At 37.8% G+C, this 14,603-nt stretch overlaps 1 protein-coding gene across 1 annotated transcript in view; it reads left to right on the top strand.

Moving 5' to 3' along the window:
• Uhrf1bp1l (UHRF1 binding protein 1 like) overlaps positions 1-14,603 on the top strand; it is a 90,953-nt gene that overhangs the window by 63,033 nt on the left and 13,317 nt on the right. The window contains exons 15-20 of the mRNA XM_010631405.2: positions 974-2,472; positions 2,762-2,937; positions 7,471-7,610; positions 9,410-9,560; positions 12,479-12,732; positions 13,076-13,184. Of these exons, the coding sequence (XP_010629707.2) occupies positions 974-2,472; positions 2,762-2,937; positions 7,471-7,610; positions 9,410-9,560; positions 12,479-12,732; positions 13,076-13,184 (2,329 nt within the window). The remainder of the gene's footprint in view (positions 1-973; positions 2,473-2,761; positions 2,938-7,470; positions 7,611-9,409; positions 9,561-12,478; positions 12,733-13,075; positions 13,185-14,603) is intronic.

Raw genomic sequence — 14,603 nt, 5'->3', positions numbered from 1 at the left:
GGAAAGAAGTTAAAAGAAAAGAAAAATCCTGGCTCATATAGTTTAGCAAATAGAATGACTTAACCTTGGATGAGGGTTTTGGTTTCTATGTCTATTGCTGATAGACTAAATTTACATACCTTTACATCTTCCCTGTAAAATGATGTTAATAATACTCAATAATTGCATTGCAGCAATATTTTAAAGATCTTCTCAAGAGCTTATAAAATTCAGTATAAAGGGACACGTTTTATAACACAGTGATGTTTGCATCTCATGAATATGGGCAGTATTAAAGTGAGTCATTCTGAACTCTGGTATCAATATTTTCAGGACTGAATTTAATTATCCCTTGAGAATTATTGTAGTAATTAGAATTTTTCTTTTAAGTTTACATTCTTATTTGTTTGACCTATGCTTTTAAGTTTACATTCTTACTCATTCAGAAAACTGATTCTAATGACATTTATCCATTCATTCTCCAAAACATTTGGATTAAAATATCCTAACAAAAAAATCTTTCCAGACTTGGGTACTTTTTTCTGTGCACTCAGATCAAAATTAACATAAATTAATAATGATTTAGCTCAATTCTATTATTTTTATTTCATGATTTATTATGTATAAAATATGACGTACATTATTTATGTTTTGTTTTTTGAGAAAGTTATTCTCTTAGTGGTCAATTATTTAAGTCCCTTTTATTCAATTTGTAAAAGTTTTGAAAGGCAGAGAGTTAATGTTTTACATCTGAATAGGAAAGAGTTATTGTGGGGGAAGACAAGAAAAGAATTCCCTGTTTTTTGTTTGTTTGTTTGTTTGTTTTTGGTACCTGGGATGAATTCGGAGACCTTGTGCTTGCAAAGCAGGGGGCAGTACCACTGAGCTAAATCCCTGGCCCAAGAAAAGAATTCCTAAGTTAAATCAGGTTCTTGATTATTTTATCTTCAAAATGTATGGATTTGTAAACTGGACTAACTTTTTTCCCTTCTAGTTTGTCATTCCTTCTGAAATAAAACCTGAATGTCATCAAGATCAGCCACGTGCTGTTTCCATTCAAAGTTCTGAAATGATCGCCACCAACACCAGGCACTGTCCACACTGTCGACATTCTGATCTAGAAGCTTTGTTTCAAGACTTCAAAGATTGTGATTTTTTTAGTAAAACATATACCGACTTCCCTAAATCTTGTGACAGCTTTAATCTTCTGCATCCAATCTTCCAGAGACATGCTCACGAACAAGATACCAAAATGCATGAAGTTTACAAAGGAAATATTACTCCCAAATTGAACAAACACACTCTCAAGTCTTCTGCTGCCACGGATGTTTGGGCTGTGTACTTTTCTCAATTTTGGATAGATTATGAAGGGATGAAAAGTGGAAAAGGACGACCAGTAAGTTTTGTGGACTCTTTCCCTCTATCTATCTGGATTTGTCAGCCAAGAAGATACGCAGAGTCACAAAAAGAGCTGCAGACTTGTAATCAGGTAGCCATAAACACATCCCAAAGTGAATCTAATGATCTGGCTGGCCGACTCAAGCGGAAAAAGCTGCTCAAGGAGTATTACAGCACAGAGTCTGAGCCCATGACAAATGGGAGCCAGAAACCTTCATCAGATACATCCCTAAGTAGTTCCTCTTCTTCACTGGATGCAGATATTCATGTTCTGGTTCATGTGCATAAACATGTTAGTATGCAGATCAATCACTACCAGTATCTGCTCCTACTTTTCCTACACGACTCACTGACTCTGCTTGCAGATAACTTAAGGAAAGATGTAGAAGCTGTGACTGGCAGCCCTGCTACTCAGACCTCCATTTGCATCGGACTTCTACTTAGAAGTGCAGAACTGGCCCTTCTGCTGCATCCAGTGGATCGAGCAAATCCTCTTAAGTCTCCTGTTTCTGACAGTGTGAGCCCAATGGTTCCTGAGGATTTGCCACCAGAAAATGGAGAGTTTTTGTCTTCAAAAAGAAAACAAGTTAGTAGTGGTATAAATCAAATTAGAAGTGTCGGTATCAATCACATGTCAGACAGTAGATCTATGAGTGTTGACCTTAGCCATGTCCCTTTAAAAGACCCTTTGCTTTTTAAATCAGCTAGCGATACAAATCTGCAAAAAGGTACTTTTCTGGACTGTTTGTCAGATAAGCATTTAGGGAAAATAAGTGAAGATGAAACTGGTGGACTTGTTTACAAAGGTGGCTCAGGAGAAATTGGGTCAGAAATAAATGACAGAAAAGATTCACCAGCTACTGGTTCAAATCATGTCTTAAGCTACCAAGAAGACTCAAGTAGGCTGTCATTCGATAATGATGGTAATCCAAACATACTTTCAAATAGTTTAACTAGTAAAGGAATTGAAACCACAGAGTCGATCTTTAAGCCTGAAGATTTGCTTCTAGATGCGGCTTCATCCCCTGATAACCCGGAAATCAGTAAAGAAGAGGCATCCGCAGTTAGAACCCTTAAATCACAGTCATCTTTAAGGTAACAACATATTATTGGGAGTTTGGGGTGTTTGTTTTTGCTGAGTGTATGTGCACACGAGTGTATTTTGTTTTGGGACAGAAACCTTCATGACAAAATGGTATAGCAGCATTGTGAGACTTAATGAAAAGTAGTTTTCAAAATATGAGGTCTCTTTGAGGTTATACATTTAAATACAATTTAAAAACTTGTAGGTGCTGTGTGCATATTTTAATTTTGTTAGATGTAGTTTAAGATAATTTTCTTGCTTCTTATACAGTAATCTTCTGGTAATTTTGTTTGTTAACAGCGGGAAGCCTAAGGAACGCTGCCCACCCAACCTGCCTCCACTCAATGTTTCTTATAAGAATGTGAAAAGAAGCTCCTCGCAGATCTCCTTGGATACCATTTCCCTTGACAGCATGATTTTGGAAGAACAGCTGTTGGAAAGTGATGGCAGTGACAGTCATGTATTTTTGGAAAAAGGTAAAGCAGTACAGTGTAAGAATTCTTATTATATACCAGAGTCTGCCAAAAAAGTACAGACACACTTCAGCCAACCACTGCAGTAGTACAGGCCTGGGAGCTGAGAGCCGCCACTGTGAACACCTTTGTAACCGGACAGGCTAAAGCTAACTGTGTCAATCCCATGGTACCCAGTAGAGTCAGTATTCAAGTATTTATGCAAGCTTTTCTTTTCCTGATATATACATTTTTTTGGTGGACTTTATATATCAACGAATCTTGTAAGAAAAGTAATATTGAATAATTTTAAGTTATATTAAATAATTGTTAATTACATCCAAAGAAAGACTTATTTATATATACACACCAAGAGTACCTAACTTTCTCATGGTAGTTCCACTTCTTTTTATTCTTTTTTTTCACTTTATGAGAAAATAAAACATTGTCATAAATAATAAGTGTTTATCATTATCTTCTAATTAATTACTCAGTATAAAACTAAACCAATAAGAGTCTTACAGAAAACCAAACTGGGATGGGAATTTAGCTCAGTGGTTTTGCCGCCTGCCTCACAAGTGCAAGGTCCTGAGTTTGATACCCATACCAAAAAAAAAAAGAAAGAGGAAAAACTATAATTGCAGTATTTTAAAAACAACAGAATATGTAATTTGGGGGAGTGTATTTCTCCTTTTTTAAAAAATAAATTCTATTCCTTCCTCCCTCAAGCCCCCCCATTATGTACAGAAGCTTTGCTTTCATTTTTTCCTATTTTCACTTTTTTTCTTGTTCCTTCTTTCCTTTCTCCCTTCCTCTTCATTTCCCTTCTCATTTGAACACTTTCTTCCTATCATTGCTCCTTTTAACCACATATTCCTGTCTCTATATAGCTTACACTTAGTGATTATTTATACATAGTCACTTAGATCGTAAAGCAGCTAACCTTGAGGCCACCCGCCTCGTAAAGAAGCACCCATGTCTGGGAGTTGGGTTAGACGGGACTCGTTTGCCTGGTGGATTCTCAATTATATGATCCTGTGACTGGAATTTTTCCAGACTGGAGCTGGTGATTTACAAAACCCAGATTATGGTTCTGTTTCTCTCTCTCTCTCTTTTTTTTTTTTTTTTTTTTGACCCTTTCTGTTTCATGAGAGGTGACCAGTGTCCCAATAAAGGCTGCTATGAATGATTTAGCATTAGACACATCCCCATTAGTAAGATACTGGGGACTCTGTAAGCAGGAATAATGCCACATAGAAACTAGGACACCAGGGAGAGGCAAATATGAGTTATCTTCTGTTTGAAGCCTAGAGTGATTGAAAGTTTAGATGAGACAATTAATACCATAATAATAAATATATAAGAAGCCAGGCATTGTGGTACATTGTGCTATAATCCCAGCACCTAGAAGGCTGAGACAGGAGGATTGCCACAAGTTTAAAGCCAGCCTGGGCTACATAGGGAGATCTTGTCTTTAGAAAGAAAGAAAAAGATATATGTGTGTATATATATAGAGAGAGTGAACAATAAGTATTATTAATATAATGGTTACAATAGTGGCATCCATTCATCATCAGGGCCATGTTATCCCTTTTGTGCTGTCATCTTGCAGAGCCACAGAGAGGGTCATTTATAAAACTTGGAGGTTTGTTTGTCACAGATTGCAAGGCTGGGAAGCCCTAGAGCAAGGCCCCCGGCAGGTTTGAAGCCTGGTGGAGGCTGCATCCTCTAGGGGGCAGGGAGCTCTTCCTCTTCACCATGGGGAAGGAAAGGGCAAGCAGGGTTCAGACCGCTCCTGGGGGAGGGTTGCGTTCACATTGTCACATTCAGATCATAGCAGGTGCTTAGTTTACCTCATTCGGTTTGAAACAGCCCTGCAATAATATAGTAGTCAACATTTATTTGACACATTTTCTGTTTTGGTACTGGTGTGTGTATGTAAATGCATTTATCCCTCACAACAATTCTACCAGTAATCTACTATTATTTTCAGAGAGGTCAAGGAAGTAACCCAAGGTAACACAGCTAGTCAGTGGCTCACTAGAACCTATAGACCAGCTTGCCTCAGCCCTGTGAGGCCTGTTTATTCCTGTTCTCATTTTATAGGTGTAGACTGTTGCCACAGTCACATTATTGTAGGTGGAACTCGGATTGTCACTCTTTGTTTTTTCTAGGCTGACAGTTATGAGGTACTTACTATACCAGTTACTGATTTAAGCACTGGATCTGTTTTATTTAATCTTCAGATGAATCTAAGGTAGGAACTATTATCATCTCCATTTTAAAGGAGAGAAAAACAAAGCCCAGGGTGGTTCAGCAGCTTGTCCCAGGTCAAGCAGTAAGAGGTGGAGCCAGCATTTGAACACAGGCTCAAAGGAACCTTCTTAACTACATTTACTCATATGAAAGCCAGAAAACCCTCCCTTCCAGGTCCCTTTTACTCTCACTTTGTAGGAACAAGTAGTCAGTCCGTCCCGCATGGGAGACAATATGTAAAAATAGCAAGCATTTATGGAACGCCTCAGTCACTCTGCCAGATGCTTTGAAATATATTGTTTATTTGATCCTCAAAACAACTCTAGTAAGGGATTATTGAGCCTTTTAAAAAAAATAGATTTAAAAAGTGAAGCTTAGGGAAAGAAAGTATCTTGTTCAAAGTGATGTACCCAGGAAGTAATAGAGGCAGATTTGATAGCTCCAATCAAAAGTCTATACTGTTAACCAGCATACCTGTTCCTTAACCTGAAGGATGATTGCCGTATGTAGGCAGAAGTCCTTGATCTAACGCACTGTATGTAACTCAGCGCTTTCTAGTGTCACACTTGAATGTACTGACACGGGTCATAAAACACAGTTCTATATTCTCGACTCACAGATAGCCCTAGGTATCTGTCCCTTGTCTCTGAGACAAGTTCTCTCAACAGCATTTCTATCCTAACACCCAAATATTCTTTAAAAACAGTAGGCAAATATACCTACTTATTCTCAAAAAAGCATAGTGATTTCCTTATTTCTAATAAACAATACAAAATCCAATTCATTGTGGAAAAGTTGGACAGAATGACCGTAATTTGGAAAATACAATCACATCAAACTCATACATTCTGGAGATAGCTCGTATTTAATCTGTGGGTTTGTACGTACCACATTTGCAGGTCATAGTTGTTTTCTCGTTACAGAGACAACACCCATCACCTACAACTCAAAGCAGGAAGGTTTATTTTGGCTCACAGTTTGTAGAGGTTCCGTTCAGTAGTCAGCAGGCTCCAAGGCAGGGCAGGCTGTGTGGCCGAGGGGAGAGAGCTCACTGCGTGGCGGACGGGAAGCGAAGAGGGTTGTGGGGTAGACCTGCCAGGCCGCACCCGGTGACCACCTCCTCCAGCCAGGCTTCCCCTCTCCGCATCTCATTCAGCTCCGACCCTTGGACTGTTCTGGTGGTGAGCAGCACACACCCACCGTCCAGTCCCCTCCCCAACGCCCCACCTATGAGGGCATGAGGCTTTGAGGGGCATCTGGATGTAAAGGGCTGCATGGGCCAGAGGTGTGGTTCTAGGGTAGAGCCCTTGGCTTGCAGGGCCATGCTTGTACAATAGAAACCACAGCACATGTGTGTGTGTGTGTGTGTGTGTGTTGTAATTGCATAAATGACTTCATAACCTGCTTTTTATAACGTGTGAGCGTTTTCTAATATTAAACTATTTTAAAAATATTTAATAATCTATATAAAATTGTTGTAAAAATGTTCCATGACCTTTTAGGCATTCCCCTAATGTTGAATGTTTATGCTGTTTATAGTATTTCAGTTATAAAAATGCTGCCATTAACATCTGCACTCATAAATTTTTGCCTGTATTTCTGATTACTATTTTAGAATAGATTCCAGCAGTGTACTTTTTTAAGATCTTGAAAAATGTTGATAATTGATACAGATTCCTGATTCTCCTGGAACTTTTTTTTTGTTTTTTTTAATGGCATTTTGTAAGCCTTTGGCCTTTCTAATCTAATTTTTCTAATAACTTAATGGGTTTTTAAAAGTATTAGTCTGTGACAGACACAAAATTTAAAACATTTTTTTAAATTAGAGAGTTTGAGAAACACTGACATACAGTACACTGAGGATTCGGGCGGCTAGGGAGGGATGGAAGTGAGGACAGCAGTGATGGTGGTATTAAGTTCCTATAAAATGCAATTAGGCGTTGCTGTGAGGTACTGAGGAGAGGAATGACGTGGTCAGGCTGCAGCTGCTCTGCCTCGGAGTGGGGAGGAGCCGGCGGGTTGGACCGGTCCTGCCCCTGCCGGGAGAGAGAAGGCAGGCCCTGTCCTGCAGCAGAAGATAGTTTCAGACTCTAGGTTTAGGGCTGAGTATCTAACAGTTTAGTCTTGGAAATTATTGCTTATTGTTTGCTAACCCAACATAATCTAAATTTCTTTTCTCGTTTTTTTGAACAAGACATGTTTGAGAAAGAGTTGAAGGGATCATCCATTTTGGTTAAACAAACTTCACTGTGTGGATCATGTGTAAAAACGATTTTATTAGTTTCCTGTGTGTCGTTTCAGAAATTAAAAAGAACTCTACCAATTACCAGAGCCCAGCAGAGAGTGTGAGCACCAGTGCAAATCTGCAGAAATATGGCGAATCTTCTCCAGATGCCATGAGTACAAATTCAGAGGGTGCTCAAGAAAACCATGACGACCTGGTAATCCCTTCAGAGGAATTGTATGAAAGAAATGCCACAACTTCCTTTTATATTTGATGTGTGCACAGCTTAAGATACTAATGTACAAAGTGAATTCTTAGATGGTTTACTCTGCTCTTTCTACTCTTGAGAATGCTTTCTTCTTGTGTATCAATTGGCTTTTTTTCTATTTACTTTTCTAAATTCGTTTTTAATCATTTTGAGGAGGGGAGGACTTATTTTTCTTTTCTTCTGTCTTGTCTTTTTTTAACCTATGTTTTAGTTTCTTTTAAATATACTTTTTAGAAAATGTTTGATGCAAGGAAGAAAGTCCTTATAATATGGGGCTTTCTACAAGGAAAATTTATTACCATTTTTTTTAAACCTTTCTGACCTAGTGGAATATTTATAAGAAAGACTTTAAAAATGTATTATGCCCTACTTTTAGTGACAGTCATTTTACATGGAAAAGTCATATAATTGATCTTTGCCAACTAAAATAGTTTCCCTTGACTGAATGAAAAGTCTAAGTTTGTCATTACAGATGAGTCCCTTCTTTCTTTTTTTCTTTTCTTTCTTTTTTTTGTTTTTTTTTTAGACAGGGTCTCATTATGTAGTTGAGACTGACGTGGAACTCGCTGTGTAGCCCAGGTCTCGAACACACAGTGATCCTCCTGTCTCAGCCTCCCGAGTGCTGGGATTACAGGCGTGCACCACCATGTCCAGCTTGTCATTACAGATTTAATGTTCCTTGTGTAAAATTTTTAGGATCAGAAGCATTTGGATTTTAAAATTTTGGAATATTTGCATATACGTTGTGGACCAGGATGAAACATGAAATTTATTTATGCTTCATATACATTATATACATATGGCCTGGTAATTTTCTGTAAAACTTTTAATAATTTTGTGCACAAGCTTAACGTGGTGTTGCACACCAGTAACCCCAGCACTTGGGAGGCTGAGGCAAGATGATAGCCACGAGTCTGAGGCCAGCCTGGACCACAAAGTGAGACTCTGTCTCAAAAGACAACATGAGGCCAGGGATTTAGCTCAGTGGTTCCACTGCCTGCCCTGCAAGCACAAGGTCCTGAGTTCGATCCCTGATACCAAAAAACAAAATGAGAGCTGAGGAATTGGCTCAGTGGTTCTGCCACCTGCCTTGCAGGTGCAGGGGCCAAGTTCGATCCCCGTCCCCAGTCCAAAACAAAAATGAGACAAAACAAAACAAAACAAAATAATTTATGTTTGAGCCAGAGTTTCACAGTGCAGAATTTTCCACATGTGGCATCATGTTGTCACTCAAAAAAGTGTCAGGTTTTTCGGAGCTGGGGATTGAGCTCAGTGGTGCCACCACCTACCTCAGAAACACTAGGTCCCAAGTTCAATTCCTGGTACCAAAAAAAAAAAAACCAAAAAGTTTCAGGTTTTTTATTTTAAAATTAGGTTCTATTCGGGCTAGGGATTTAGCTCAGTGGTGCCACCGCCTGCCTTGCAAGCGCAAGGACCTGAGTTCGATCCCCGGTACAAAAAAAAAACAAAAAACAAGTGACATCATTTAAGCCAGGGATTTAGCTCAGAGGTTCTGGTGACTGCCTCGCAAGTGCAAGGACCTGAGTTTGATCCCTGGTACCAAAAAAAAAAAAAAAAACAAAAAAAGGTTATATTCAACCTGTACAATGTGACTACTTGTTGTGTAGGTCATATGTATATTTCTAGTTTGATGAAACACAGTTGTACTTTTAGAAATGAATGGTCATTTATTATTTCTTAAATGTAATTACTTGGTACACTAATCTTATTTATATGATCAATAATAGATGTCAGTCGTGGTGTTTAAAATTACTGGTGTTAATGGAGAAATCGATATTCAAGGAGAAGATACAGAAATCTGTCTTCAGGTGAACCAGGTGGTGCCAGACCAATTAGGCAATATCAGTCTTCGGCATTATCTTTGTAATCGTCCAATTGGTAAGTTATTTTTTAAACTACTTTCCACACAAAATACTTTAATATGATTTAAACTTGTTTTTTTATATATATATATGACTAATCAATAGTCTTGTCTTTGATATAAATTGGTTAAAAGAAAACTACAACTAAGAAAAACATTCAGCTATCATATTTTTATTGGGAAATACACAAAATTCCATATCTGATCCATAATATGTTGAAATAAATACAGTCTTGCTCGATAACAGAATTATGCTATCACCTCGGTTCTGGGAATTGCACATAAAAATCCTGTGAGTCTATAAGCCAACATCGTAGGAAAACAATTGGGTATTGGCTTTTTTCTGTGTTAGGCCTTGCAATTTACAGTATATCTGCTTAAAAAAAAAAGAAATTCAGGAATTTTTATATTAAGTGTAAATTCTAAAACCATGCAAAATGGAGGAAGCTAAGTTTTTATCTAGGAAAGTTTCATAGTGGAAAAAAACCCCAAAATTAATTTGAAACAAAATTTCCGAACCTAGACCTTGTTCTACATCCATTCTTAACACTTTTCAGATTGTACACTCAATATTATTTCCAGTTGCATAATATTCTTTTAAAATCATTTATAGCTCACTTAATATCATGTCCTATTAGTTTGTTTCATTTTATATCTAACCAAACAAATTATTTTGGGATGCCTGTTATGTGGGGTTGTATAGTCAGTGCTAATACCTTACTTTTTCTCAACTGTTGCAGTTGGGGTTTTTTGTTTGTTTGCTTTTTCTGAGACAGGGTCTCACTATATAGCTGAGACTGACCCAGAACTCACTATGTAGCCCGGGCTGGTCTCGAACTCACAGTGATCCTCCTGCCTCAGCCTCTGGAGTGCTGGGATTACAGGCGTGTGCCGCCATGTCTGGTTTAGAATGTACATTTATATACACCACCACATTTATATACACCACCACATTTATATACACCAGCACATCCTGCTCAGTTGGGTTTCCCTTGAAGAATAAAGAAGAGGAAAAGGAGGGAGGCAGGGGGAAGGGAATAAAAAGAAAGGAAAAACAATTAGTTTTTTAGCTTGGACATGTCAGACAGTAAGCATATTAAACATGGTGGTTAAGCAGCAGTTTGCATACAGTGTTACCACTCTGACAGTATTGCAAATTTGGTTTTTTTCTGTTATCTGTGGGTCATGGATTCCTCAAACCGGATGATATATTAGTCGCCTTTTCCTCGCTGGAACCAAACAGCTGGACCAGGCCCCACCTCTAGTGCAGTCGCATTCGAGCTCAGGACTGTGGCGCCCGTGGTTCTGCTCACTGACACCCCCATCTTCCGGAGCTGAGATACGCGGCACAGTAGTTCCATGGTGTCAGGAATACTAGGGAGAAGGGATTATTTTTAACCTATAAGGTTTTTGTTTTATCTCTGCTTCAGGATATGTTTTGGGGGGAATAGTACTGGGGATTGAACCCAGAGCCTTCACACTGAGCTACATCCATTGTCAGCCCTTTAAAATTTTTTTTATTTTGAGAAAGGGTCTTGCAAAGTTGTCTGGTCTGGCTTAGATTTGTAGTTGTCCTACCTCAGCCTCCCAAATACTAGGATTACAGGTGTGGGCCCCCTTTCTTACCTGCTGATTTCTTTTATTACTGCATCAACAAGATAATGCTTATTTTTCTTGATACAGTGAAGAACTACCATTACCAGCTGTTTCGTTTACCTTTTTAAATAAAATATCTGAGGTTTTAAATATTTAAGAATTCAGAATTATATTTGATATATTTTCTGTATTAATTATAAATGTTAATTAAAAGTACTAACATTAATTAAATGTATTTTTTGTATCTGAAGTAAAAATGTTAACAATAACTCTCCACTTTAGACCTCTCCTAGATACATAAATATACATATTTTTACTTTTTGGCAACCCCTGCCTTGCAAATAAGTATGCATTTGTCCTCAGTGAGATTGTTCACATCATGCTGAGGGAAAGTAAAAACTCTTTCCATCCTGAATTTAATTAGTGGGGTCTTCTTGGAAGGACTTGTAGGATAATTAACTTTCATATCTGAGAAACAGAAATGACTTTCCTTTCCAAAACCACTGGTTTGCTTTTTCCTCATGAGTTCTATGAATTATGAACCTCGTCATCCTTTTCTCTTTGTTGCTAGGAAGCTTGTTTTTGTTCTACCTTTAACACAGAAGTTTAATGTATTGTGGGTCATTAACTTTACCATCTATTCTCACCTTTGTTTTCTGTGTTTACTATTTTTATTTGATTATACCCTGTACATATTGTTTCCTATTTATTTGGAGCTAGGCAGCATAAAATAAGTAAGCAAAATAGTAACTGTGTCAATTCACAAGTAATTTCCTTTAGTAGTTCCACTGGTAACTTTTTAAAAGTTAGTCTGTGAGAACTTTGTTGAAATTTAACATTTTCTTTTTAAGCTTGAGTATTTATAGCTCTGTAAGCCATCTCAGATTCTTTTTAGGAACAAGGCCAAGACATAGATAAATGTGAGCTATATATACATATCTTATTTTATATATAATCACATATATATCTTTGCAGTAATTTCAGTCTTACATTTTCTTCTAATAGAAACATTTTACTGAGCTCTTCTCTGTTTACTTTTCCATTATTTAAGGGCCCATTTACTCAGGAAGGTACAAATCCTGCCTTTGGTTGCTCCTTGAGAAGTAAATGGCCAGGCACTGAAACACCATGACAGTGTATGACAGTCGCCCATTCTGTTACAGTTGCCTAGATAGATACTCACTCCAACACAGTCTTAAGTATCTACCGTGTGTATCATATTAGTTGTATCATGACATGCTCTTCACTATTATGAAAAATAGAAAAGTCAACACTAGTCATAAATAATACTTTCTGAGTAGCACTACAGAGTTATGATTTTTATGTTCATTTTCCCTAGGTTCTGATCGGAAATCTGTAATTCATTCCAAATCCTCTCCCGAGATTTCACTGAGGTTTGAAAGTGGGCCCAGTGCTGTTATACACTCTTTGCTTGCAGAAAAGAATGGATTTCTACAGTGCCATATAGAAAACTTTAGCACTGAGTTTCTTACGTCTTCTCTTATGAATATTCAACATTTTCTGGAAGATGAAACTGTTGCAACAGTAATCCCAATGAAGATACAAGTTTCTAACACAAAAATAAATTTGAAAGTATGTTAAATGATAATTTTTTATTTTCATATTATTAATGTTCACCCTGCCTACCTCAGTTTTGACTCATGTCTAAGACTGCCTTCTCCATAACACATCCTGTACCAACATTCGTTAAAACAGATCTAGCAGTCTTTATGATGGGTGATAGAGACCCTTCCTACAAGTTAGGAAATGTCAGAGTAGATCAGGGAGTCTTGCTGTAGCACCTAAAAAACGTATAGATATACAGTATCTCTAACTCATTAAAAATAACTGGCTGAGGTGATGTTGATTTTGAAGGATTATTTTAATTCATCATTTACATTAATAAGAACATTGCAATACTGTGTCTCTTCTGTAGGATGACAGTCCCCGGAGCGGTACAGTGTCTCTTGAAACAACTCCTGTAACTGTGCATATTGATCGTCTCGTGGTAGAGAGAAATGACGATGGCTCGTTTCATATCAGAGGTATATGAAAAATAATTTAAGCAAATGTCTTCAACTTTGAAGTTAAATTATCTATGTGCTGACTGTTTCCTTTTACTCGTTATTTACTTTGTATTTTTGTATATATGCAGTAATAGATGATGAGGGACACTTTCAGTTTATGGCAATAAAATATGTATGAGTCGGACACAGAGGTGCACACTTAGCTACTCAGGAACATCCACGTCAGCAATTCCACTCTTAAGTACATACCCAAGAAAAACTTGTACAAGAAATAGCTCTGACATAGAAACAACCCAAATGTCGTCATGCAGTGAATATAAGCAAAACATGAGAGATTCATCTAAAAAAATGATAGAGTGGTACATTTTACAACACAGATAACTTTGAAAACATTATGCTAACTGAAAAACAGTCACACAAGGACAAGAGAGTTATGAATCCGTTTATGTGAAATGTCCAGGAGAGGCATATTTATAGAAACAGAACGTAGAGTAGTGCTATCCTAGCTCCAAGGGGGATGAGACTGGGTGGGCATGGAAAGACACTGCAAGTGGGTGTGAGGGTGCTGGGGTGATGCAGACGTTAAGTGGTTACGGTGACAGTTGCACCATTCTGTGGGTATAATGAAAACCATTGGATTTTACACTGAGAATGCGTGAGGTATATTTGGGGATATTTTTAAAGTCTACTTTTAGAGCCATGAGAGATCTGGGAAACCAGACCCACACCCCATACCACAGCAGGCGATGGAGAAAGCTGCTGTTTGCCCTGGACAGTAGGTTTTACTGTTCACACTACTGCTGCTACTGCTTTGCAAATTCAGCTTTAGTATAACTATTGCAGCCTACGCTGTTTCTACTTTCGTACCAGGAACTTGACCTTTCACCTTGCTGTCATGCTACTGACTCCAGAATGAGAAGGAATTTACCACTTTTCCCTCCCTTTTCTCGTCATTGGTATCTGAGGAAAATGTAGGGTGAATGCAGTCTAACAGCCATCAGCTAGGTTAGGTCCATGGAAAGTAATCTGGGAAATTGAATAACTAGTTCTCCCCAACATTTACTGAAGGAAGCAATTTTTACTCTCTACAAAATGTAAAAAGTATGAAATTTGTCAAACACAGAAAACTATGCAAATGATGGATAGCCCAAACAAATGGCACAGACAGCCTACAAAAACCATTATGATTAGGAACAATAAATTTGCAGCAGACATCCTACCAGTGACAACAGATGCTAAAAGATAGTTAATGTCTTCAGAGCTCTGTGTGAAAATAAACTGAACCTAGCCTTGCATTCATTAATTCATTCATTTGCTTATTTATCAGCTTTATTATTATTATTAGGGTACCTCTATGTAGTTCAGTCAGGCTGGCCTTGAACTCACTATGTAGACCAGGGTGGCTTCTAACTTGTGGCAATCCTTCTGCCACAGAAT

The sequence above is a fragment of the Fukomys damarensis genome, unplaced genomic scaffold (genome assembly GCF_012274545.1).
Source record: "Fukomys damarensis isolate Sample0158 unplaced genomic scaffold, DMR_v1.0_HiC HiC_scaffold_15, whole genome shotgun sequence".
In the NCBI taxonomy this organism is placed as follows: Eukaryota; Metazoa; Chordata; class Mammalia; order Rodentia; family Bathyergidae; genus Fukomys; species Fukomys damarensis.
Note: the sequence above shows the minus strand (reverse complement) of the source record. Positions and strands in the feature narration are given on the sequence as shown.